Here is a 26,693-nt window from a genome sequence, read left to right on the forward strand (position 1 = left end):
AATAACTAAACATGCTATATAAGTTTATTTTGAAAAGAAAAAAAAATTCAAATGTATTGTTGAAATGTTAGAAAAGTATCCTTGAAAATTATATGGTGAGAAACTGCCATGTCCAACAATATGGAGGATTAGGAGTTAGATTTGCCCTTCTGCCATAAACAACTAGAAAACTGGACAATATATAAGAAGCAACTGTTTTTAGGTATTTAACAACAGACAAAATTAAAACCTCAATGATATATCATTAAATACCTACTTGCATGGCTAAAATTAAAAAAGACTGCCAATACCAAGTGTTGGTAAGAAAGTAGAGTTACTGGAAATCTATACACTGTGAATGAGAATGTAAAAAAACTAAAGTTTGTTACACTGGGTAAGAGAAAGAAACCAAATACAAAACTCTGCTATATACTCCTTTCAACAGACATACTTAAAACACTGGGAACGTAGAAACGTTGAAAGTAAAGAATTAAAAAGAATATAACAGAGAAATATTAACCAAAAGAGAGCTTGTATATCTGGGAAAAAAAAAAAAAAAGGACTTTAGGCATCACCACCCATTCCCCCACCCCCCCGCAAAACAAGCACTCAAAGAAAAACCCAAAAACATAAGAGAAGAAAGGCTACTTAGCTATGATAAAATGTTCACATAGTTTGATATAAGATTAAACAAGATTAATTTGTATATAACTAACAACATGACCTCATGTTAGACAAAAAATTAGTGAGTACATAAAAAATTTGAAAAAGAAAATTAACGAGCTGATCTAATACACAGACAGAGAACACTAAGCCCAACAATTGAAGACCACGTTTTCTTTTCAAGCACGTATGAAACATTTATAAAACCTGCCTAGGTGCTAGCCTAAACAAACTTCAAAGGATTGGTCTCTTTCATGTCACATTCTCAGATACCAATGCAATTAAGATAGAAATTAAAAACAAAAGAAATTACTAGACAAGCCATGTATTTTCAAGTTTAAAAAAACACATTTTTAAACAACTCATGAGTCTAAGATGAAATAAAAATATATTTATAAATGAACAATAATAAAAATACAATATACCAATATATATGGGATGTAGCTATGGCAATACATATTATATATTAATAAAATTATATCTATATATAATTACATCAGAAAACAAGAAAAAATAAGTGAATTGAATTTCAACTTATGTTAGAAAAATAACAGAAAAAATAAGGAAAATAAAGAGGAGGAGTTAGTAAAGTAGAAAATACAGACAATAGAGAGGAATAGCAAAGTCTAAAGTTGGTTCTTTGAAGACTAATAAAATAAAAAAACCTCTTAAAATGTTGATAATGAAAAAAACAGAATGCATAATATAAAATATTAGGAAAAGGGGAGACTGTAGAGATAGTATTAGTTTGAACCATACGAAACTGCTGTATTTGTAGGTCAAAAAAGGTCAAATGTTGGCAATTTCATATATTTTAATCTAATAAAAGATTATTTTTACCAAATGTGTGCAAATAAATTAGAAACCTAAAAAGTATAAACTCATAGAATTTAGACTCTAGAAAAAAAGGAAAAATTTAATAATCCTAAAATTGGAATCAGTAGTTAAAATTTTTACCACAAAGAAAACACCAAGCCCAGATGATTATCACCCTTGAGTTCTACCAAACATTCAAAGACAAGTATCTCCACATTTGCAGAAACTCTTACATAAAAAGAGGAAATGTCCTCCAACTTATTTTATGAAACTAGTATAACCTTGAAAAGACCTGACAAAGACAGTATAAGAAATCATAATTACAGAATACTCATAAACATGAATGTAAAAATACTGAATTAAATATTAGCAATTTGAATACAACAATGTGTAAATTAAGTGTATCCTAGAAATACAAGTTAAACATCAGAAAATAAACAAAGAAGAAAACCATATGATCATTTCAATAAATGCAGAAAAAGACTGAAAAAAAAGCAAGCACTATTCATGATTTTAAGCAGTAGTTAAGAGGCTGGCAGTTCAAATCCACCAGGCATTCCTTGGAAACTCTATGGGGCAGTTCTACTCTGTCCTATAGGGTCACTATGAGTTGGAATCGACTCGATGGCAGTGGGTGGGTACAAACGAGGAAATGAAGAGAATTCTCTTAATCTGATAGAGAGTATAAAAAAAAATCTACAACAAACATCATGTTGTTGCTGTTAGGGGTTGCTATGAGTTGGAACCGACTCAACATAGGTGTTGTTGAGTCGGTTCCAAATCATAGCAACCCTATGTACCATAGAATGAAACACTGTCTGGTCCTGCATCATCCTCACAATCATTGTTATGCTTGAGCCCATTGCTGGAACCACTGTGTCAGTCTAACTTATTGAGGGTCTTCCTCTCTTTGCTGACCTTTGACTTTACCAAGCATTATGTCCTTCTGCAGGGACTGGTTCCTTTTGATAACATGTCCAAAGTACGTGAGACGAAGTAATGCCATCCTTGCTTCTAAGGGGCATTCTGGCTGTACTTCTTTCAAGACAGATTTGTTTGTTTTTTGGCAGTCCATGGTATATTAAATATTCCTCTCCAATAGAATAATTCAAGGCGTCAATTCTTCTTCAGTCTTCCTTATTCACTGTCCAGCTTTCACATGCATATGAGGTGACTGAAAACACAACAGCTTGGGTCAGGCGTGCCTTAGTCTTTAAGGTGACATCTTTGTTCTTTAATTTAAAGAGGTCTTTTGCAGCAAATTTGCCCAATGCAATAAGTTGTTTGATTACTTGACTACTGCTTCCATGGGTGTTGATTGTATATCCGAGTAATATGAAATCTTTGACAACTTCTCTCTTTTCTCCATTTATCATGATGTTGCTTATTGGTCCAGCTGTGAGGATTTTTGTTTTCTTTATGTTAAGGCGTAATTCATACTGAAGGTCTTTGATCTTCATGAGTAAGTGCTTCAAGTCCTCTTCATTTTCAGCAAGTAAGGTTGTCTCATCCCCATACTGCAGGTTGTTAATGAGTCTTCCTCCAATCCTGATGCCACACTCCTCTGCATATAGTCCATCTTCTTGGATTATTTGCTCAGCATACAGATTGAATAAGTATGGTGAAAGGATACAACCCTGACACACACCTTTCCTGACTTTAAATCACTCAGTATCCCCTTGTTCTGTCTGAACAACTACCTCTTGATCTATGTACAGATTCCTCATGAGTACAATTAAGTGTTCTTGGAATTTCCATTCTTTGCAATGTTATCCATAATTTCTAATGATCCATATAGTCAAACGACTTTGCATAGCCAATAAAACACAGGTAAACATCTCTAAGGTATTCTCTACTTTCAGCCAAGATCCATCTGACATCAGCAATGATATCCCTGGTTTCACGTCCTCTTCTGAATCTAGCTTGAATTTCTGGCAGTTCCCTGTTGATGTACGGCTGCGACCACTTTTGAATGATCTTCAGCAAAATTTTAATTGCATATGATATTAATGATGTTGTTCCATAATTTCCTCATTCTATTGGATCACCTTTCTTGGGAATAAGCATAAATATGAATCTCCTCCAGTTGGTTGACCAGGTAGCTATCTTCCAAATGTCTTGGCATAGACCAGTGAGCACTTTCAATGTTGCATCCGTTAGTTGAAACATCTCAATTGGTATTCTGTCAATTCCTGGAGGCTTGTTTTTTGCCAGTGCCTTCAGTGCAGCTTGGACCTCTTCCTTCAGTACCATCGGTTCCTGATCATAGGCTACCTCCTGAAGTGGTTGACGGTTGACTAATTTTTTTTTTTTTATTAACTTTTATTAAGCTTCAAGTGAACGTTTACAAATCCAATCAGTCTGTCACATATAAGTTTACATACATCTTACTCCGTACTCCCACTCGCTCTTCCCCTATTGAGTCAGCCCTTTCAGTCTCTCCTTTCGTGACAATTTTGCCAGCTTCCCTCTCTCTCTATCCTCCCATCCCCCCTCCAGACAAGAGTTGCCAACACACTCTCAAGTGTCCACCTGATATAATTAGCTCACTCTTCATCAGCATCTCTCTCCCACCCGCTGACCAGTCCCTTTCATGTCTGATGAGTTGTCTTCGGGGATGGTTCCTGTCCTGTGCCAACAGAAGGTCTGGGGAGCATGGCCGCCGGGATTCCCCTAGTCTCAGTCAGACCATTAAGTATGGTCTTTTTATGAGAATTTGGGGTCTGCATCCCACTGATCTCCTGTTCCCTCAGGAGTTCTCTGTTGTGCTCCCTGTCAGGGCAGTCATCGATTGTGGCCAGGCACCAACTAGTTCTTCTGGTCTCAGGATGATGTAGGTCTCTGGTTCATGTGGCCCTTTCTGTCTCTTGGGCTCTTAGTTGTCGTGTGACCTTGGTGTTCTTCATTTTCCTTTGCTCCAGGTGGGTTGAGACCAATTGATGCATCTTAGATGGCCGCTTGTTAACATTTAAGACCCCAGACGCCACATTTCAAAGTGGGATGCAGAATGATTTCATAATAGAATTATTTTGCCAGTTGACTTAGAAGTCCCCGCAAACCATGTTCCCCAGACCCCCGCCCCTGCTCCGCTGGCCTTTGAAGCATTCATTTTATCCCGGAAACTTCTTTGCTTTTGGTCCAGTCCAATTGAGCTGACCTTCCATGTATTGAGTGTTGTCTTTCCCTTCACCTAAAGCAGTTCTTATCTACTGATTAATCAATAAAAAACCCTCTCCCTCCCTCCCTCCCTCCCCCCTTCATAACCACAGAAGTATGTGTTCTTCTCAGTTTTTACTATTTCTCAAGATCTTATAATAGTGGTCTTATACAATATTTGTCCTTTTGCAACTGACTCATTTCGCGCAGCATAATGCCTTCCAGGTTCCTCCATGTTATGAAATGTTTCACAGATTCGTCACTGTTCTTTATCGATGCGTAGTATTCCATTGTGTGAATATACCACAATTTATTTACCCATTCATCTGTTGATGGACACCTTGGTTGCTTCCAGCTTTTTGCTATTGTAAACAGAGCTGCAATAAACATGGGTGTGCATATATCTGTTTGTGTGAAGGCTCTTGTATCTCTAGGGTATATTCCGAGGAGTGGGATTTCTGGGTTGTATGGTAGTTCTATTTCTAACTGTTTAAGATAACGCCAGATAGATTTTCAAAGTGGTTGTACCATTTGACATTCCCACCAGCAGTGTATGAGAGTTCCAATCTCTCCGCAGCCTCTCCAACATTTATTATTTTGTGTTTTTTGGATTAATGCCAGCCTTGTTGATGTGAGATGGAATCTCATCGTAGTTTTAATTTGCATTTCTCTAATGGCTAATGATCGAGAGCATTTTCTCATGTATCTGTTGGCTGCCTGAATACCTTCTTTAGTGAAATGTGTGTTCATATCCTTTGCCCACTTCTTGATTGGGTTGTTTGTCTTTTTGTGGTTGAGTTTTGACAGAATCATACAGATTTTAGAGATCAGGCACTGGTCGGAGATGTCATAGCTGAAAATTCTTTCCCAATCTGTAGGTGGTCTTTCTACTCTTTTGGTGAAGTCTTTAGATGAGCATAGGTGTTTGATTTTTAGGAGCTCCCAGTTATCGGGTTTCTCTTCATCATTTTTGGTAATGTTTTGTATTCTGTTTATGCCTTGTATTAGGGCTCCTAGGGTTGTCCCTATTTTTTCTTCCATGATCTTTATCGTTTTAGTCTTTATGTTTAGGTCTTTGATCCACTTGGAGTTAGTTTTTGTGCATGGTTTGAGGTATGGGTCCTGTTTCATTCTTTTGCAAATGGATATCCAGTTATGCCAGCACCATTTGTTAAAAAGACTATCATTTCCTCAATTAACTGACACTGGTCCTTTGTCAAATATCAGCTGCTCATACGTGGATGGATTTATATCTGGGTTCTCAATTCTGTTCCATTGGTCTATGTGCCTGTTGTTGTACCAGTACCAGTACCAGGCTGTTTTGACTACTGTGGCTGTATAATAGGTTCTGAAATCAGGTAGAGTGAGGCCTCCCACTTTCTTCTTCTTTTTCAGTAATGCTTTGCTTATCCGGGGCTTCTTTCCCTTCCATATGAAATTGGTGATTTGTTTCTCTATCCCCTTAAAATATGACATTGGAATTTGGATCGGAAGTGCGTTATATGTATAAATGGCTTTTGGTAGTATAGACATTTTTACTATGTTAAGTCTTCCTATCCATGAGCAAGGTATGTTTTTCCACTTAAGTATGTCCTTTTGAATTTCTTGTAGTAGAGCTTTGTGTAGGTCTTTTACATCCTTGGTAAGATTTATTCCTAAGTATTTTATCTTCTTGGGGGCTACTGTGAATGGTATTGATTTGGTTATTTCCTCTTCGGTGTTCTTTTTGTTGATGTAGAGGAATCCAAGTGATTTTTGTATGTTTATTTTATAACCTGAGACTCTGCCAAACTCTTCTATTAGTTTCAGTAGTTTTCTGGAGGATTCCTTAGGGTTTTCTGTGTATAAGATCATGTCATCTGCAAATAGTGATAACTTTACTTCTTCCTTGCCAATCCGGATACCCTTTATTTCTTTGTCTAGCCTAATTGCCCTGGCTAGGACTTCAAGTACTATGTTGAATAAGAGCGGTGATAAAGGGCATCCTTGTCTGGTTCCCGTTCTCAAGGGAAATGCTTTCAGGTTCTCTCCATTTAGAGTGATATTGGCTGTTGGCTTTGCATAGATGCCCTTTATTATGTTGAGGAATTTTCCTTCAATTCCTATTTTGGTAAGAGTTTTTATCATAAATGGGTGTTGGACTTTGTCAAATGCCTTTTCTGCATCAATTGATAAGATCATGTGGTTTTTGTCTTTTGTTTTATTTATGTGATGGATTACATTAATGGTTTTACTGATATTAAACCAGCCTTGCATACCTGGTATAAATCCCACTTGATCATGGTGAATTATTTTTTTGATGCGTTGTTGGATTCTATTGGCTAGAATTTTGTTGAGGATTTTTGCATCTATGTTCATGAGGGATATAGGTCTGTAATTTTCTTTTTTTGTAATGTCTTTACCTGGTTTTGGTATCAGGGAGATGGTGGCTTCATAGAATGAGTTGGGTAGTATTCCATCATTTTCTATGCTTTGAAATACCTTCAGTAGTAGTGGTGTTAACTCTTCTCTGAAGGTTTGGTAGAACTCTGCAGTCAAGCCGTCCGGGCCAGGGCTTTTTTTTGTTGGAAGTTTTTTGATTACCGTTTCAATGTCTTTTTTTGTTATGGGTCTATTTAGTTGTTCTACTTCTGAATGTGTTAGTTTAGGTAGGTAGTGTTTTTCCAAGAATTCATCCATTTCTTCTAGGTTTTCAAATTTGTTAGAGTGCAATTTTTCATAGTAATCTGAAATGATTCTTTTAATTTCATTTGGTTCTGTTGTGATGTGGTCCTTCTCGTTTCTTATTCGGGTTATTTGTTTCCTTTCCTGTATTTCTTTAGTCAGTCTAGCCAATGGTTTATCAATTTTGTTAATTTTTTCAAAGAACCAGCTTTTGGCTTTGTTAATTCTTTCAATTGTTTTTTCTGTTCTCTAATTCATTTAGTTCAGCTCTAATTTTTATTATTTGTTTTCTTCTGGTGCCTGATGGATTCTTTTGTTGCTCACTTTCTATTTGTTCAAGTTGTAGGGACAGTTCTCTGCTTTTGGCTCTTTCTTCTTCTTGTATGTGTGCATTTATCGATATAAATTGGCATCTGAGCACTGCTTTTGCTGTGTCCCAGAGGTTTTGATAGGAAGTATTTTCGTTCTCGTTGCATTCTATGAATTTCCTTATTCCCTCCTTGATGTCTTCTACAACCCAGTCTTTTTTCAGGAGGGTGTTGTTCATTTTCCAAGTATTTGATTTTTTTTCCCTAGTTTTTCTGTTATTGATCTCTAGTTTTATTGCCTTGTGGTCTGAGAAGATGCTTTGTAATATTTCGATGTTTTGGACTCTGCAAAGGTTTGTTTTATGACCTAATATGTGGTCTATTCTAGAGAATGTTCCATGTGTGCTAGAAAAAAAAGTATACTTTGCAGCAGTTGGGTGGAGAGTTCTGTATAAGTCAGTGAGGTCAAGTTGGTTGATTGTTGTAAGTAGGTCTTCCGTGTCTCTATTGAGCTTCTTACTGGATGTCCTGTCCTTCTCCGAAAGTGGTGTGTTGAAGTCGCCTACTATAATTGTGGAGGTGTCTATCTCACTTTTCAATTCTGTTAAAATTTGATCTATGTATCTTGCAGCCCTGTCATTGGGTGCATAAATATTTAATATGGTTATGTCTTCCTGATCAATTGTCCCTTTTATCATTATATAGTGTCCTTCTTTATCCTTTGTGGTGGATTTAAGTCTAAAGTCTATTTTGTCAGAAATTAATATTGCTACTCCTCTTCTTTTTTGCTTATTGTTTGCTTGATATATTTTTTTCCATCCTTTGAGTTTTAGTTTGTTTGTGTCTCTAAGTCTAAGGTGTGTCTCTTGTAGGCAGCATATAGATGGATCGTGTTTCTTTATCCAGTTCGTGACTCTCTGTCTCTTTATTGGTGCATTCAGTCCATTTACATTCAGCGTAATTATAGATAAATAAGTTTTTAGTGCTGTCATTTTGATGCCTTTTCATGTGTTGTTGACTATTTCATTTTTCCACATACTTTTTTGTGCTGAGACGTTTTTCTTAGTAAATTGTGAGATCCTCATTTTCATAGTATTTGACTTTATGTCAGTTGAGTCGTTATGTTTTTCTTGGCTTTTATCTTGAGTTATGGAGTTGTTATACCTTTTTGTGGTTACCTTATTATTTACCCCTATTTTTCTAAGTAAAAACCTAACTTGTATCGTTCTGTATCGCCTTGTATCACTCTCCATCTGGCAGTTCAATGCCTCCTGTATTTAGTCCCTCTTTTTGATTATTGTGATCTTTTACCTATTGACTTCCATGATTCCCTGTTATGTGTATTATTTATTTATTTTTTTTAATTAATCTTAATTTGTTTGTTTTTGTGATTTCCCTATTTGAGTTGATATCAGGACGTTCTGTTTTGTGACCTTGTATTGTGCTGGTATCTGATATTATTGGTTTTCTGACCAAACAATATCCTTTAGTACTTCTTGTAGCTTTGGTTTGGTTTTTGCAAATTCTCTAAACTTGTATTTATCTGTAAATATCTTAATTTCGCCTTCATATTTCAGAGAGAGTTTTGCTGGATATATGATCCTTGGCTGGCAGTTTTTCTCCTTCAGTGCTCTGTATATGTCGTCCCATTCCCTTCTTGCCTGCATGGTTTCTGCTGAGTAGTCTGAACTTATTCTTATTGATTCTCCCTTGAAGGAAACCTTTCTTTTCACCCTGGCTGCTTTTAAAATTTTCTGTTTATCTTTGGTTTTGGCGAGTTTGATGATAATATGTCTTGGTGTTTTTCTTTTTGGATCAATCTTAAATGGGGTTCGATGAGCATCTTGGATAGATATCCTTTCATCTTTCATGATGTCAGGGAAGTTCTGTGTCAGGAGTTCTTCAACTATTTTCTCTGTGTTTTCTGTCCTCCCTCCCTGTTCTGGAACTCCAATCACCCGCAAGTTATCCTTCTTGATAGAGTCCCACGTGATTCTTAGGGTTTCTTCATTTTTTTTTAATTCTTTTATCTGATTTTTTTTCAGCTATGTTGGTGTTGATTCCCTGGTCCTCCAGATTTCCCAGTCTGCATTCTAATTGCTCGAGTCTGCTCCTCTGACTTCCTATTGTGTTGTCTAATTCTGTAATTTTATTGTTAATCTTTTGGATTTCTACATGCTGTCTCTCTATGGATTCTTGCAACTTATTAATTTTTCCACTATGTTCTTGAATAATCTTTTTGAGTTCTTCAACAGTTTTATCAGTGTGTTCCTTGGCTTTTTCTGCAGTTTGCCTTATTTCATTTGTGATGTCTTGAAGCATTCTGTAAATTAGTTTTTTATATTCTGTATCTGATAATTCCAGGATTGTATCTTCATTTGGGAAAGATTTTGATTCTTTTGTTTGGGGGGTTGGAGAAGCTGTCATGGTCTGCTTCTTTATGTGGTTTGATATGGACTGCTGTCTCCGAGCCATCACTTGGAAACTAGTTTTTCCAGAAAATCCGCTGACTGGTACGCTGGCTCCAGGCTCTGAAAATAATCGCTGCCTCCCCGTATTTGTTCGTTCTCCGTCTCTAAATCTGTGTTTGTTGTTCAGGGTTCGTAGATTGTTATGTATGTGATCGATTCACTTGTTTTTCCGAGTCTTTGTTGCAAGAGGGATCTGCAGTAGCGTCCACCTAGTCCGCCATCTTGGCCCCCTAATTTTTTTTTTTTTTGGTATAGTGACTCTGTGTGTTCCTTCCATTTTCTTTTGATGCTTCCTGCATCATTTAATATTTTTTCTGTAGAATCCTTCACTATTGCAACTTGAGGCTTGAGTTTTTTTCTTCAATTCTTTCAGTGTAAGAAATGCTGAACGTGTTCTTCCCTTTTGGTTTTCTCCCTCCAGGTCTTTGCATATGTCATTATAATACTTTGCTTTGTCTTCAACAGACATCACACATCATGGTGAAACTCTGAAAGCTTTCCCTCTGAGATTGGGAATGAGACAATGATGGCCAATATCATCACTTTTTATTCAACATTGACTAGAAACAGTACAGTAAAATATGAAAAACAAGCGAGAGGTATAGGATTGAAAAGTGAAAAAAATTTCATTATTCACAACTTCCTTATTAATATAGAAACCCGACAAATAATTAGACTTGATAACAGGGTTTGACAATGTCATTTACTAGATGTAAGATTAATGTCCAAAAGACAACTGAATTCCCATATATGAACGGAATTCAAAATGAAAAAGGCACCTTTGTGTACCATTGTCTAGGTACAAAAACATAAGGTACCGAGAAACAAATCTAAGAGAAACTTTTGAAAATTATAATACTTTATGGAAAGTCATTAAAGAAGACATAAATCAATGGAGAGACATACCATGTTCATGAATAAGAAGACTCGATATTGGTATAATGACAATGCTCTCCCAATTGATCTACACATTCAATGCAATTTCAATCACAATCCCACTGACTTTTTTTCACATTGGTGGGTATAAAAATACTGATTTTGTTATTTTCAAACTGTAAGCCTATGTTGCATTTATTTTATTGTATCTAGAGTACAGTTTCTAGAAGAGTTAAATGTGAGAGGTTAAGTATTTGGAGGACTGAAGAAAATATAGGTAAATATTTGAACTCAGAATGAATTTTTAAACAAAAACATTAACAAAACGGAAGAATTCTATAAAATGAAAATTTTTAATTTAAAAAATATCATAAACAATTAAAGGTCAAATAACAAAGAAAAACTTTTGCTAGCTAATAACAAAGTGCATATTTTAATATATAAAAATTTCTTATCAATTGATGAGAAAAATCTTTTTTTCTTAACATTGAAAAAGGACACAAAACTAGTAATTATGGCCCCCAAATAGCCCCAAAACATTAAAAAAATCCAACCTTAGCATTAGTTAAAACAATTCAAATTAAACAACATGCTATTTTATTTATAAAACTTGCAAATGTTAAAAAAAAAAAAAAAAGCTAATATGTCCTATAATCAAGGTTCCAAGAAATAAGCACCCCCATATGCTTATGGCAGAAGTATCAGTTGGCACTATATTTCAGGAAAGCAACTGCACCATATATATATATATATATATATTAAAGAATCTTCAAAATGTTTATACCCTTTAACCCAGGAATTTTGCTTTCAACCATTTATACCCCCAAAATAATGGATGTTCACCACAGTTTTATTCATATCAGTGAAAATATGGAAATATCCTGAAGATGCAAAAATAGGCTAATGGTTTTATAAAGTGTATCCTCATGTTAGAATGGTAGATGAGAGTGACAGAATACCATGCTGTGCAATGTACTAGCAGAAGTTTTACAAAAGAATTTTAAAGATGAAAAGTTTCTATGCTTAATAATGCTAAAAATGAAAACCAGTAAACCAGTTGCTCCAACTCATGGCAACGCCGTGTGCTTCAGGGTAGAACTGTGCTCCATAGAAATTTTAAAAGTTATGACCTCTTGGAAGTAGATCAACAGGACTTTCTTCCAAGGCACCTTTAGGTGGATTCAAACCACCTACCTTCCTGTTAGCAGTTGAGCACTTAACTGTTTGTACCACGCAAGGACTCCTTGATAAAAACTCAGTAATGACATAATATATCATATGATCCAAATTCATGTGTGTATCAGTGAGTGAGTGTAGAGGGGAAGAGAAGAAGAGAGAGGAGGGGAGAGATAGGTGAGAAGAGGGAGAGAGGGAGAGGGAAGAGATGGAGCAAGTGGGGTAGAGAAGAAGAGGAGGTGGGAACTCCATCAGCCTGAGATGGGAAGAGCTAGATGGTGCCCAGCTACCACCGATCACTGCCCTGATAGGGAACATAACAGAGGATCCCTGATGGAGCAGAACAGTGGGGATGCAGATCTCAAATTCTCGTAAAAAGACCAGGCTTAATGGTCTGACTGAGACTAGAGGGACCCTGATGGTCATGTTCCCCAGACCCTTTGATAGCCCAAGATTGGAACCATTCCCAAAACTAACTCGAACTATAAGACAGACAATGATGCTGGTGAGCAGTGAACTTCGTGGCTCAAGTAGACACATGAGACTATGCGGATGACTCCTGTCTGGTAGTGAGACGAGAAGGAAGAGGGGGACAGGGGCTGGTTGAACAGACACTGGGAATACAGGATGGAGGGGAGGAATGTGCTGTCTCATTAAGGGGAGGATAGCTAGGAGTGCACGGTGGGGTGTGTATGGATTTTTGTATGAGAGGGTGACTTGATTTATAAATTTTCACCTAAAGCACATTAAAAAAAAAAAAAAAAAAAGAAGAGGGATAAGAGAGAGAGAAACAACAACAACAAAAAACACCAAAATATTAACGCTGCTTATTTTGGGGTGGCAGGATAGTGGGATTAGGGTTATTTCTACCTTTAGCTCTAAGCTTTCTGTATTTTTCAAAATTTCTACTTGAATAAGACAAAACAAAAACAAGCAGGTAGCTTCCCAATGCATAGAGGATGAAGTCTAATCTCCTTAGTCTGACATACTAACCTTACTTATCTTTCCCATCTTCTCTTCTATGCCTTTCCTTTGTCCTTTGAACAGGTTCACATACACACACTTTTTCTTACACTCTATGTTTTTTCCACCTCAGTAACTCTTGCTTCAAGTTTCAGAGAAAGTTTCCCTTCCCTCCATTACCTTTGTGACTTAGCCTTCCTTCACTCTCACAGCAACTGTCAGAGTCCATGGAAAAGACTTGGCAATTAATCGAGAACAACTTGTAACATCTCTACCACTGTTGCCTTGAACTGTTATTTTTTCTTTGAATTTTTTGCATATTTTTGTTTTTCTCTTCAACTAGGTTATAAACTATTCTTTGTATTTCCCATTAAGCCTAGCACAACAGAGTGTTTGTGGTAGGCAGAATAATGCCCCTCCAAAGATGTCCACATCTTAATCCCTAGGACCTGTGAATATGTTAAATTACATGGCAGAAGGAAATTAAGGTTGTAGATGGAATTAAGATTGCTAATCCGGTGACTTTAAAACAAGGGGATTATCATGGATTATCAGGCAGGCCCAATGTAATCACAAGAGTCTTTAAAAGTTGAAGAGGGAGAAAGAAACTCTTTGATGGTTATGAGGGAGGGAAGGAGTGGAGAGGGAAAAACACTAACTAGACAATACGTAAGTGATAACATTGGTGAAGGGTAAGACAGTACACAATACTGGGGAAGTCATCACAACTTGACCAAGGCAAAGTCATAGAAGCTTCATAGACAGATCCAAACTCCCTGAGGGACAGAGTTACTGGGCTGAGGGCTGGGGACCATGGTCTAGGGGAACATTTAGCTCAACTGGCATAACATACTTTATAAAGAAAATGTTCTACATCTTACTTTGGTGACTAGCACCTGGGGTCTTAAAAGCTTATGAGCAGCCATCTAAGATACTCCACTGGTCCCACCCCATCTGGTGCAAGGGAAAATGAAGAAAACCAAAGATACAAGGGAAAGATTATTCCAAAGGGCTAATGGACCACAGCTAGCACAGCCTCCACCAGACTGAGCCCTGAAGAACTAGATGGTGCCCAGCTGCCACCACCAACTGCTCTGCTAGGGATCATAACTGAGGGTCTCAGACAGAGCTGGAGAAAATGTAGAACAAAATTCTATCTCACAAAAAGAAGACCAGACTTACTGGTCTGACAGAGACTGAAGAAACTCTGAGATTATGGCCCCTGGGTATCCTTTTAGCTCAGTACTGAAGCCGCTCCCAAAGTTCACCTTTCAGCCAAAGATTAGAAAAGCCTATCAAACAAACAATAACATGCATAGTTCAACCATATACACGAGACTAAATGGGCATAAAAGCAAAGATGAGAAGGCAGGAAGGAAAACTGGATGAATGGAAATAGGAAACCCAAGGTCAAGACGCAGAGAGTGTTGACACCTTGCAGGGTTGGCAACCAATGTCACAAGACAATTTGTGTATTAATTTTTTAATGAGAAACTAATTTGCTCTTTTAACTTTCACGATTAAAAAAAAAAGTGGAAGAGGGTAGCAGAGAGGAGACATGATGATGGAAGCAAGGTCAGAGTGATACGAGAAAGACTCAATCCTCCAATGCTGGCTTTGAAATTGAAGGAGGGGGGCCATGAGCCAAGGAATGCAGGCAGCCCCTAGAACCTGGAAAAGGTTTCCCCCCAGAGCCTCCAGAAAGGAACACAGCCCGGCCAATACCTTGATTTTAGCCCAGCGAGACTTGGGACAGAGCTCTGACCTACAGAATTGTAAGAAAATAAATTTGTTGTTTTGAGCCACTAAGTTTATAGTAATTTGATCTCATAAAAATAGAAAAATTAATGCAATGTTAAATATTATTTGCCTTCATTCACACTGAAATCATGAAAGATAAGACCAAAGCTGATGAAATCAAATAAAACAACAAATTATAAAAATCCTTTTCAAAGTCTTTCCTAATCATGCCTAAATGCTATTTATTCATTTCTCTTTAGTGTTTATGTACTTATGTTATATCACTTATCATTTGTCTCTATTTTATAACTGTGTTGATATCATTTCCTATGCAAATATATATATAATTATTTTTTTTAACTCTGATTCAAAAGACTTTTCAGAAGCAGGAGCCATGTACTCATTCCCTAGGCATTTACTCCCGGAGATAACAGACTTCGGTCTATAAATGCCTGATTACTAACATCTTACTTTATGGGTTAGTTAAGGCAGATCATTTATTCAGCTTTGTAGAGCTCATTCATGTTTCAGAAATTTTTAAAAAAGAAGTTTTATTTCAGACTTATACACAAGCAACCTAAAGCCCCTAAAAATAAAATCTAACCAGATTAGTAAATACTTAGAAAGTAGACTCTTCACAGTAAAAACAATTTATTGTGGTAAAATATATAAAACAAAACATTTGTCATTTTAATAATTTCTAAATGTTCAATTCAGTGACATGAATTACCTTTGCCATATTGGCAACCATTATCACTAGCCAACTTATTACATTTTAATTTCATTAGATATATCTCATACAATTTTGTGAGGTTTTTTCAGAATTCTCTGGAAATAAAGGAAGTGGTCTAGATACCCCAAAATCTTTAACAGTCCTGGGTACAAATTGGGCTCAGAATTGACTCAACAGCAGTGGGTTTTTGGTGGTGGGTAGGGTGGACAGAGCTGCTAGATCTGAAAGGGACTATTTGGAGGGTGGTCTGTTTTGTGTTGGATATTAAAATCAGCATAGACCTTTTTAATCAACTAGAATTGACAGGCTACTCTTTGAAACCTAGGCTAAAATTTCTAAGCTCTACCAGAACTAAAGAAAAGTAAGCAAGTAAATAAGTGGTCAGTTGGAAATAAGAAGGTTTGACATCATCATAACTCTGGGAAAAAATAAAAGCTGTGATGTGTAAATGGGGTTATGGGCAAGTAACCACATGGTGTTGTACGGAAAGGAATTCAGAGAGGCAGCTGGCCTTTTGTCAAATGCTCTTATACCCAGCGGCTGGGCCAGACCAAGCCCTGGCCTTTCAAGTCAGGTTCCTTATCTGGCCCTGGGAAGCCTTAAAAAAAGTTGCTTGCCCTGATTTCTCCAAACATAAAATTGGGGCAGTGGGATCTGTCATCTCTGTGTAGCCTATGTCTGTGGCGAGGATTAATTAGTGTTTTTAAAGTGCTGTGGATTTGGTTTGGTTTATTTATTTTCTCAGGATGAAAGCCAATATGCCAGAACCAAGTGTTAATAGTAAAGGTTTGATGTCTATTACTTGAAATGTGCTGTGTGAAGTGGGGTAGATGGGATATGAGGCTTGTGGGACTGCCTTTGGCATCAAAAAGGCCACATTTCCAAACGAGCTTTAGTACTCCCAAAGTGGAGGAAGCAGAATAAACGCCTTTGAAAATTAAAAAAGAGGAACATGATCTGGGTTTTGGCTCTGTTATTGAGAGCATGTAGCAACCCACACAAAGGAAAATTTGACGAGCCACTGTAGACAAATATAGGCAGCTAGAGATGACACAAAATTCTGCTAATTTGGTGATAAGTTGTAAAACGAGCTCCTGTTCAGTGAAGAGAAAGAATCTGCAACCAAGGATATGAGGGCTGATGCTGTCATATACCAGTTTCTCTGATCCTATATGGGCAGGTTCTCTGACCCTATACAAGCAGGCATAAGAAGCAACAACTCCTATAGCCACAAAACTCACTCACTAAGAACCCAGCAGCTTCACAAACACTGAAGTCTCATAATAGCCCAGGTTTTTTTTTTTTTTTTTTCCAATAGATCTTTATGACTTTTATTCCTGAGGATGGAAATAAAGTGTTCATTACTAAAAATTAAAACCGTAGCTTTCCCCTATCCCTATAATCCCAACAGCCAGAATACAGTTATTGTTAACTGTTGTTTGGACATGTTTACAGGAGATTGGTATAACTGTCTCCAATTTACAGGTAATGAAACAAACAGCTCAGAGAGCTTGTCCACAGTCTTACAAGAAATAAGTCAGAGCTGGTATTCGAGCCCAGGTCTTTCTGCCTTTCCATAACTACATGTCCCATTAGGCTACACTGACCCAACCCCATACTCTGCTCCCTCTTCCTTCCACCACCCTCTAATATAATTATTATTAGGCACTGACAGGGCTTTCATAACTAGCTTTACAAACAGAAGCATTTATCATTCTAGAGCTAGAGTACGCATGAAACCAGCCTCATTTAGATGTATAATGTTCCATAAACATATTATTTAAGCAAGATAATTGTAACTAAGATCTGAGTGTACTTTTCCCATGAAACAAGTGTAGGACGGAAAGCAAAGAGACCCCTGAAATCAATAGGATGTGACTCATGTGCAAGCCCTGAACCTGGACAGCCCAGAGTTCCAGTTCTGTTATTTATTAGCTGTATGTGACCCAGTACCCAATTTCTTCATCTCGATTTTGAAGAGGGTGGATGAGCTGATTGTCAAGGTGCCTTCTAGCGTCTGGCGTTGTATGTAGTGATGGGCAATTTGTAGCTGATTTGCCACTGCATCCTGCCTAACTCCTTTTATTCTGCTTAATATCTAACTTCAGAATGAAAGACAGGAAGCTGCTTCTGTGTTGGTACTTCTATAACTATCCACAGAAATAAATGAAAGCACTTGAAAACCATGTATATTGTTTTTGCTCTTGCTAGATTTACTCTAATCAAATGAGTTGGTGATAAACAAATTATTAATTTATTAGCATAAATTCATTCAATATGTAATAATCTCTTACACATAAGGCATTGAGAGAGTTATACAGATGAAATCTTGCCCTCCTTGGAGCTTATGGTTCTAGAAGGGAAAAACACACAAATCTACATAACCGTAATGCAAAGTGGCAAGAGCTCAGTGTCCTAGGAAGCTTCAGAGAAATTCAAGGGATTCAAGTCTGGGGCAATCAGAGATGGCTTCATGGAGGCATAGAGATGTGAACCTGGCTGTAAAGGGGGAGCAGAGAAGCCGAGGAAGATGAGGGTGACTGAAGGAAGGCATGCAACAGACAGTGCTGAAAGGTCGTTTTAGCTGAATGATGGTAGGAGGTGGGCTGAGGAGTCTGTACTTGGCTCTTCGGGAAGTTGGGAACCACCAATGGCCCTCAAGCAGGGAAGTGGGAGGCTATGTCGATGCTCTCTTCCAGACCAGTTTCTAACAAAACTTAAAGCCTAACTGATCAACAGTACCTAGAACAGTACATCCTGAGCAGTAAGTATTTAATAAATAAATAATCTTGGAAATAGTAACATAATATCAGGAAATGTGCTTGAGTGTTGCTCTAAAGAGGAAACAGAGAGCAGCTCCAAGCATTCCAACCTGGATGACTCTTGGATCTCAAGTAGAGATTTGGCAGTTTTACCACAGCAAATGCATGTGAGAGTGGAGAGGAAGGGAAGACTGTTCTTCCACCCTATAATCACGAGCAGAAATAACATCTCATTATGACCTTTAAAGAGATGAAGCCCTTTAAATGAAATAGTAACAAAGCTGTACAGAATCACTTTGAAGACAAGGCCTTTGGTGGTGTGGAAAATGCTAACATCTGTCAGTGCCCTTCATCTATAATCAACCTTCTACTAGGAGAATCCTAGCGTTTTGTATGTGTGCCTATGTGTTAAGTACATATGTCAATATTACACAGTTGGATGTATGCGAGAACTCTAACGATTCACAGAATGCTACATTTGGCTTTACAAGGTGAGTTGTATTCTCAGACGGGGTAGGATCATTACCTCAGAACAGCCAAGATCAATCTTGGGGTCCACAGGATGGTGTATATATTTTCTCTAAAGCAAAATAATGCTTTAGAAATTATTTCTCCTTGTGATCTGAGACATTCTGCTTAGAAGCTAGGGGAATCACAGAGTTTGGAGCAAAGCTCCCCTCTGAACCACATGAAGATGAAGAATCTCTGGTCTGGGCCTAACTTGGGACAATGGCCATTACCCACCACTTTGAATGTTCCAGGCTTTCCCATAAATCAGCCTGAATGGTACTCATCCCGCCCCCTCAAGTTCTCTCAGTTTTCCTTACTGCCTGTCTGTACCCCTAGAGAAAGATGTAGAGTCTTTTCAGGAAAAGACTTCAAAATATTTCCGGGAAGAAATATTTTAAAGACATGGGTGAGTAAATAATCCTTATGATCTATTCTTGGAGGGGAAAAAGAGAAGAGAAAAAGGTATTATCTGAACGGAGACCAAAAAACTTCCAAGATTTCCTCAGAACAAAGCATCCAAAGATGGGTAAAAAGTTTCCTCAAACCACACAGAAAATTAACAACAGCCCACACATCTGATGACATTGTGATGAGGGCTGTGGGGAGACAGAAGTGTAGCACTGAGACAACCAGTGATGGATGAAACAATGTGAAGGGGAGCTTCCCGCTGGTACCTAACACCACAAAGAGAGCGGTAAGAAGAGGTGGTGCTCCAGACCCAGAAGGGAAGTCAGGCTGAGTCGAGACCAGAGGCAGGGGCTTTATAAATATATATTTGCCTCCCAGGGAGGTCTAGGGGAAAGGAATGAAGATGGATAGGGAAAGTCCACATTACCTCTTCTGGCTGATAGTTTCAACGCTGTGGAATAGTGAGAGTGAGCATTTATAAGCTGGATAAATGGTTTCAAACATCTGTATATGATAACACCAATTAAAAATTAAGAAGTGGCTTGTGACTATTACTTTTATGTATTATAAAATGTAGGATGTAGGTTCAGGATTTAAGAGTAGAGTGTGAACTGGTATCTGGAGGTCCTTCTGGGCTCAGGAAAGGGTAAGAGGCAATAAAACAATGACTTTTCAACCTGTTGATCTGTTCATCATTTATGCATTCAGCAAATATTCACTGAGAACTTACTATGACGGTGGCTGGCCCTGTGCTATGCACTGGGAATAGAGCAACAAATAAAAATATACACACCCTGCCTTCATGGAGTTTCTATGCTTTGTTGAGACCTCTTTATGCTTTACTGTGGATTTCCCTTGGTCTATAGGAAATCCTATGTCCTCTGTTTTATGTGAGCTAGACATTTATGCCAGTCTTTTGAGAGTATTTTTACTGCTAATATTAAAGCTACAGCCTACCAAGGGTAAAAAAAAAATGTTACTGTATAAATAACCCCATACCCTATACCCTTAGAGTAAGGGAGTGAAGGGGTAATAGCTGCTATCAAGGGCCCAGCTTCTTTGTTTTACTTTTTAATTCCCATTATTTATTTTTTATTGTGCTTTAGGTAAAAGTATACAGAGCAAATTCATTTCTCATTCAAAGATTTATACACAAATTGTTTTTTGACATTGGTTGCAATCCCACAATGTGTCAGTACTCTCCTCCTTTCACTCTGGCTTCCCTGCATCTATTCATGCAGTTTTCCTGTCCCTTTCTGCCTTCTTGTCTTTGCTTTTGGGCAGGTGTTGATTGATCTAAGAGGCACATTCCTCACATGTATCATTGTTTGTTTTATAGGCCTGTCTAATCTTTGGCTGAAAGGTGGACTTCAGGAATAGCTTCAGTTCTGAGTTAACAGGACGTCTAGGGGTCATAGTCTCAGGGGTTCCTCCAGTCTCTCTCAGACCAGTAATTCTGGTCTTTTTTGTGGATTTGAATCTTGTTCTACATTTTTCTCCCGCTCTGTCTGCGACCCTCTATTGTGACTTCTGTCAGAGAGGTCAGTGGTGGTAGCTGGGTACCATCTAGTTCTTCTGGGCTCAGGCTGGTGGAGGATGTAGTTCATGTGGTCCATTAGTTCTTTGGACTAATATTTTCCTCGTGTCTTTGTTTGTTTTAAATTGAGCTTTAGGTGTAAGTTTACAGCTCAAGTTAACTTCTCATCCAGAAATTTATACACATATTGTTTTGTGACATTGGATGCAATCCCCACAGTGTGACTGCATGCTCCCCCTTTCCATCCTAGGTTCCCTGTGTCCATTCATCTAGTTCCTGTCCCTTCCTGACTTCTTGTCCTCCTCTTGGCCAGGAGCTGTCCATTTGGTCTCGTATATTTCGAATGATGTTAAGAAGCATGTTCCTCACATGTGTTATTTTTTGTTTTATAGGCCTTTCTAATCTTTGGCTCAAAAGTGGGCTTCAGGAATGGTTTCAGTTCAGGGTTAGAAGAGCATCTGGGGGCCATAGTTTTGGGGGTTCCTCAAGTCTCTTTCGGACCAGTAAGTCTGGTCTTTTTACGTAGATTTGAATTCCGTTCTATATTTTTCTCCTGCTCTGTCTAGGACTCTTTTCTTGTGATCCCTGTCAGAGTAGTCGCTGGTAGTAGCTGGGCACCATCTAGTTTTTCTGGTTTCAGGCTGGTGGAGTCTCTGATTCATGAGGTCCTTTAGTCCTTTGGGCTAGTATTTTCCTTGTGTCTTTGTTTTTTTTTCATTCTCCTTTGCTCCAGGTGGAATGCGCCCAATAGATAAATTTTAGATTGCAGGCTTTTATGACCCCACACTACTCACCAAAGTGGGATGTAGAACATTTTCTTTATAAGCTTTTTTATGCCAGTTAACCAACATGTCCCCCAAGGCTACAGTCCCCAAGCTTCAGCCCCTGCTACTCAGTCCCTCAAAGTTGGATGTGTTTAGGAAACTTCTTTGCTTTTTCTTTGGTCCAGGTGTACTGACTTTCCCTGTATCGTGTGCTGTCCTTCCCTTCACCAAAGCTGACACTTGTCTACTGTCTAGTTAATGATTTCCCCTCCTTCTCCCTCACTACTCTTGTAACCATTAAAGAATGCATTTTTCTATGTGTAAACCTTTCTTGAGTCCTTATAATAGTGGCCTCATGCATATTTGTCCTTTTGTGAACAACTTATTTCACTCAGCATAATGCCCTCCAGATTCATCCACGTTGGGAGATGTTTCACAGATTCATCATTGTTCTTTATCGTTGCATAGTATTCCATTTTGTGTATGTACCATAATTTGTTCATCCCTTCATCTGTTGATGGGCATTTAGGCTGTTGCCATCTTTTTGCTATTGTGAATAGTGCTGCAAGGGCCAGCTTCTAAGGGAACCTGGTGCTACTTAGGGCTTACTTAGGATCGATAGGACTTCCCTGGGAAACGTCCCATACCTACTCATATGATTCAAGATTAGGGAGATACTGGTCCACAACCCCCAAGAACACCCACTGAAGGAGAGAGAGCAGACGGAAAAGTAGATTAATGCCAGGATGCTTTAGAACAGAAATCAGACAGGTGGACGAGGAGTAGTATTAACAATATCATATAATAATTTGAATTACTCTGGTGTTTATAATGTTTCTAACATTTTCACCTGTATTCATCTATTTGCCACATGCTGTTGGCTACATCACTGCTCATTAACAAGTGCACCCTTCCTGGCAGGGTAAAAAAGTAGAGAAACCGAGTGAACAGCTTTGTCCTTTTGAGGTCCTATTTATATAGAGACCTGTAGAATGGTGAAGCCAGAGACCTTAGAGATAATTCAGTATCTTCACCTCACAGATGAGGAAACCATGAAGTGGCTTTGGCAAAGGCAGAAATAGAGCTCTCCCCTCTTCTCCTGTAGATAAGTACAATCTGGGATAAGCTGAATTAGAAACCAAAGAAATGTTTCTCTGATAACACTGACCAAATCCTTAATCGTTACATTACACTTTACACTGGCTGCTTCCTGATTCCACAAAAGCTTCCAGAACATATTCACAGATCATACTCTAACAGAACATACTCGATGAATATTATTTCTAGGCTTGGCTCTCCCATAAATACATATTTTCTTTTTAAAATTTTCCCCACAAATTAGTTGCATAGAAAAGGAAATGGACTTGGATCATATTCTAAAAAGGAACAAGCCCCATAAAAAGCTCTCCTTGTTTCTACCTTTGCCTCACAGTGGATTGAGGTAAATAAAAAAACTGGGGAGAAAAGGCCCATGGTGTTTCCCCACATATGATGAGGAGGGTAGCACTTTGCTACCTGTAGTCAGAGACAATAGAGAATACCCATTGATATGGACCAACAGTGAACGTGGTTATAGGTCAGTGTAAGGGCCTGACATGTTCCTCTGGTGGGGCAGCCCCAGGCACCATGGCAGAAAGCCCTGGCCTGAGCAAGGGGAGGCCAACATGAAGACCTAGAATGTGCTTCAAAGGTAGGTAGGGAGGTGAACCAGAAGATCAGAGAGCATCCCTGAATGCGCATCTTAGTAAGTCCTAGTGCAATCCCCAAAGCGAAGAGACTGGCTGAAGTCCTTACAACTCATGGGTAGCAAGCCTAAGACAACTCTCTCTCCTGATTTACATTCCTCTGCTAACTTTTACACTGGAGAAACATTTTGCTGTGCTGTTATTTTGCTAATGGCACTTTAGGGAAGATAGCAAGAATCACAGCAGGTTGTACCAAAAACCCTGCAGTAAGCAGTGTTGTGGCCAGGAATACAGGAATACAGGACAGGAATACAGTTCTTAAGCAAGCTCCCATTCTGATGTTCAAATACAGCTTAGTGAGGGAAGGGAGGGGCTAAGGCTTTTAATTTTTAGGTAGAACTTAGTGGGTGAGAATATTTTATAATCATTATAATGTTGGCAAGGGGACCCTGGGTGGTATAAATGGTTTGTACTCATCTACTAACCTAAAAAGGGTCCCTGGTGGCACAATGGTTAAGTGCTTCGCTGCTAACCAAAAGGTCAGCAGTTCACATCAGCAACTCCTCGGGAGAAAAGACCTTGAGATCTGCTCCTGTAAAGATTACAGCCCAGGAAACCATATGAGACAGCTCTACTCTGTCCTGCAGGGTTGCTATGAGTTGGAATCGACTCAACAGCACACAACAATAACACTGACCTAAACTAGTGGTGGGAGAAAGCCCTGGTAATCTAATTCTGAAAAATCAGCCATAGAAAACCCTATGGAGCACAGTTTACTCCGTAACACATGGGGTCACCATGAGTTGGAATCAACTTGAGGGCAACAGGTTTGCTTTTTCTTTTTAATAATAATGTGGGCACTGTATTTCACACATCATCTGGAACCTAGGCTATAATGGGTTTTGTGGCATATTAAATTACAGAAAAATTTTAAAAACTATTCCTTCCTTTCTTCCATTCCCCTCTGGCCACCGGGAGAGATTTTAATACCACCCCCTGGTAAGGAATTACTACCCTAGTGAGCCAGCTGTAGACTAGAATACATCATATCCCTTAGTTGTGCTGGGGCAGGGAAAAGTTTACGAAACATCCTCTTCAGGTCTGAGAACCATTCTTTTCAGGTCTAATACTTCCACTTTGGTCCCGATTCCATCTCAGCTCCCCTCTAATTGCCCATTCAGTCATTACTGAGTAACTACCAAGTGCCAGGTATTTGTGTTAACTGATGAGGATAAAAAAGTAAATAAGACATAGTCCCTGACTTCCAGGAGCTCTCAGTTTAGCAGGAAATGCAGGCATGCACACGAAGAAGTACAATCTGATGAATGCTATACAGAGACAGGGACAAAGGCATGCACAGAGGAAGGACTGACTGCTGCTTTGGGGGCGTCTGGCAAGCATTCCCAGAGGAGGGACATTTGGGCCGGGTTTAAAGGGAGGAGAAATTTTGTGGAGAGTTAGGGAAAAGGTGTTTCAGGCATAGAAAAGAGCATATGAATAATCTGCCTATGTAGAAGTGACAAGTTAGAGCAAGAACATGGCAAGGATGCTAGGAATGGAGCCTGGCAAGGCAAGCTGGGCTCAGATGCCCAATGACACATTTACATTTACTGCTGGCAATGGGAGCCACTAAAGATATCTGTTAATCTAGTTAATGCAGAAATTATTCTAGTGTCAATCTAGAAAAGTTCATTCAGTGGTGGGAAGTAGCACAGACTGAAAGGACACACACGTAAGGAGAGGCTGAACTAAGGGGTAGCAGTATGTCTAGAAACAAGAGGATGTGAGCATCCAAGTGAATAAAAGGAATGTAAGGGCAATATTTTCTGAAGATAGCTTCAAGATAAGGCACTCTGATGGAACTGGGCAAAGGACCTAATGGTTAAGGTTTTCTAGGCCCAAATTCACTATACTACGGGCATTAGGGCCACTAGCATAGTATTTATGCAGGACAATTAGAGCTTATTGTGATCGGAGAGAACTCAATTGTCCCTTCCCTGCAGGAAGGAACGTGGCTTCCTATGGTTCCCTAGGCAACTAACTGAAAGACTAACCGAATCCATCCAGCTGCGCCACAAATGAACAGTCTGGCAGTATACTTCCATAAGATTACAGCCATTGAAAACACTATGGAATGCAGTTCTACTCTGACACACAAGGAGTCGCTATGAGTTAGGCTGACTCCATGGCAATGAGTTTGGTTCCCCTCTCCCCGCTACCACACACAGAGGTATAATTTAGGCCATAGGGAGAATCGAGCTCAATTACTTCCAGGATCTGTAGGAAAGTCAAACCGTCTGATGGTTAGGAGGCTGCATATGCTCTAAATCAGCATCCAATATATGGTGCTGTTTCTCTCATAGCCAGGATTCACAGGTCCAGGAATCAAGGCGCAGAAATGGGAGTGGCACCATTCACTATTACTCCTAGTGACCCACTCACAAAATTTTTGTTTCCTGTCTCCACGACCCTATGCTCTCTGGGTCTAGAGGTCTTAGTTCCAAAGGGAGGAATACTCCCACCAGGAAACACAGCACTGATTCCACTGAACTGGAAGTTAAGAATGCTACCCAGTCACTTTGAGCTCCTTGTGCCTCTGAATCAACAAGCAAAGAGGGCATTACCATATATTGACTGGTGTGACTGATCCTGATTATCAAGGGGAAACTGGACTGTTATTATGCAATGGAGGTAAAGGAGGGTGTACTGGGAATACAGGAGACCCCTTAGGGCTTTTAGTACTACCATGCCCTGTGATTAAAAAAAAGGAGGGTGTATTGGGAATACAGGAGACCCCTTAGGGCTTTTAGTACTACCATGCCCTGTGATTAAGTCAATAGAAAACCACAACAACCCAGTTCACACAGGACTAGTAATGGCTCAGACCTTCAGGAATGAAGGTCTAAGTCACCCTACCAGGCAAAGAACCACGATCAACTGACATGCTTGCTGAGGGCAAAGAGAACACAGAATAGGTCATGGAAGAAGGTAATTCTAAATACCAGTTACAACCACATAACCAGTTGCAGAAATTAGGACTATAATTGTTATGAGTATTTCTTCCTTGTTTTGTTATGTGTTTCTGTGTGTGTACATATATAAAACCAAAACCAAACCCATTGCCGTTGAGTTGATTCTGATTCATAGTGACGCTATATACACATACATACATATACATATGAACATATAGCAAATATCTTTGTTTTGTTCCTTCCTTTATCCTATTACTCATTATAAAATACAAGATGTAAAAGGGGCTAGTGTGTTTTCGGTTGTATGCATGTTAGTTGTATCGTGTTAGGTATAAGTATGAGTTTATCACTGTCTTTATTTTGAGATTATGTATGGTTTAAGGGGATGTGTATAGGTGCCAATTTGACAAAGAGTAGACTGTGATGGTTAATGTTATGTGTCAACTTGGCTAGGCTGTGATTCTCAGTGGTTTAGCAGACATTGGACTGGTTGCTCTTCCATGATGTAAT

At 38.7% G+C, this 26,693-nt stretch overlaps 1 protein-coding gene across 4 annotated transcripts in view; it reads right to left on the reverse strand.

Annotated features, from left to right (window-relative positions):
- Nucleotides 1-26,693, reverse strand: part of ARSB (arylsulfatase B) — a 328,139-nt gene that overhangs the window by 167,654 nt on the left and 133,792 nt on the right. The window contains exon 7 of one of the 4 annotated variants that reach the window (XM_064273503.1): nucleotides 12,893-23,803. The exons of the other annotated variants lie outside the window; for them this stretch is intronic. Within the exon in view, the coding sequence (XP_064129573.1) occupies nucleotides 23,802-23,803 (2 nt within the window). The 3' untranslated portion in view covers nucleotides 12,893-23,801. Of the gene's footprint in view, nucleotides 1-12,892; nucleotides 23,804-26,693 lie in introns of those variants that run through there. 4 annotated transcript variants of the gene reach the window in all.

Source organism: Loxodonta africana, chromosome 2 (assembly GCF_030014295.1).
Source record: "Loxodonta africana isolate mLoxAfr1 chromosome 2, mLoxAfr1.hap2, whole genome shotgun sequence".
Taxonomy (NCBI): Eukaryota; Metazoa; Chordata; class Mammalia; order Proboscidea; family Elephantidae; genus Loxodonta; species Loxodonta africana.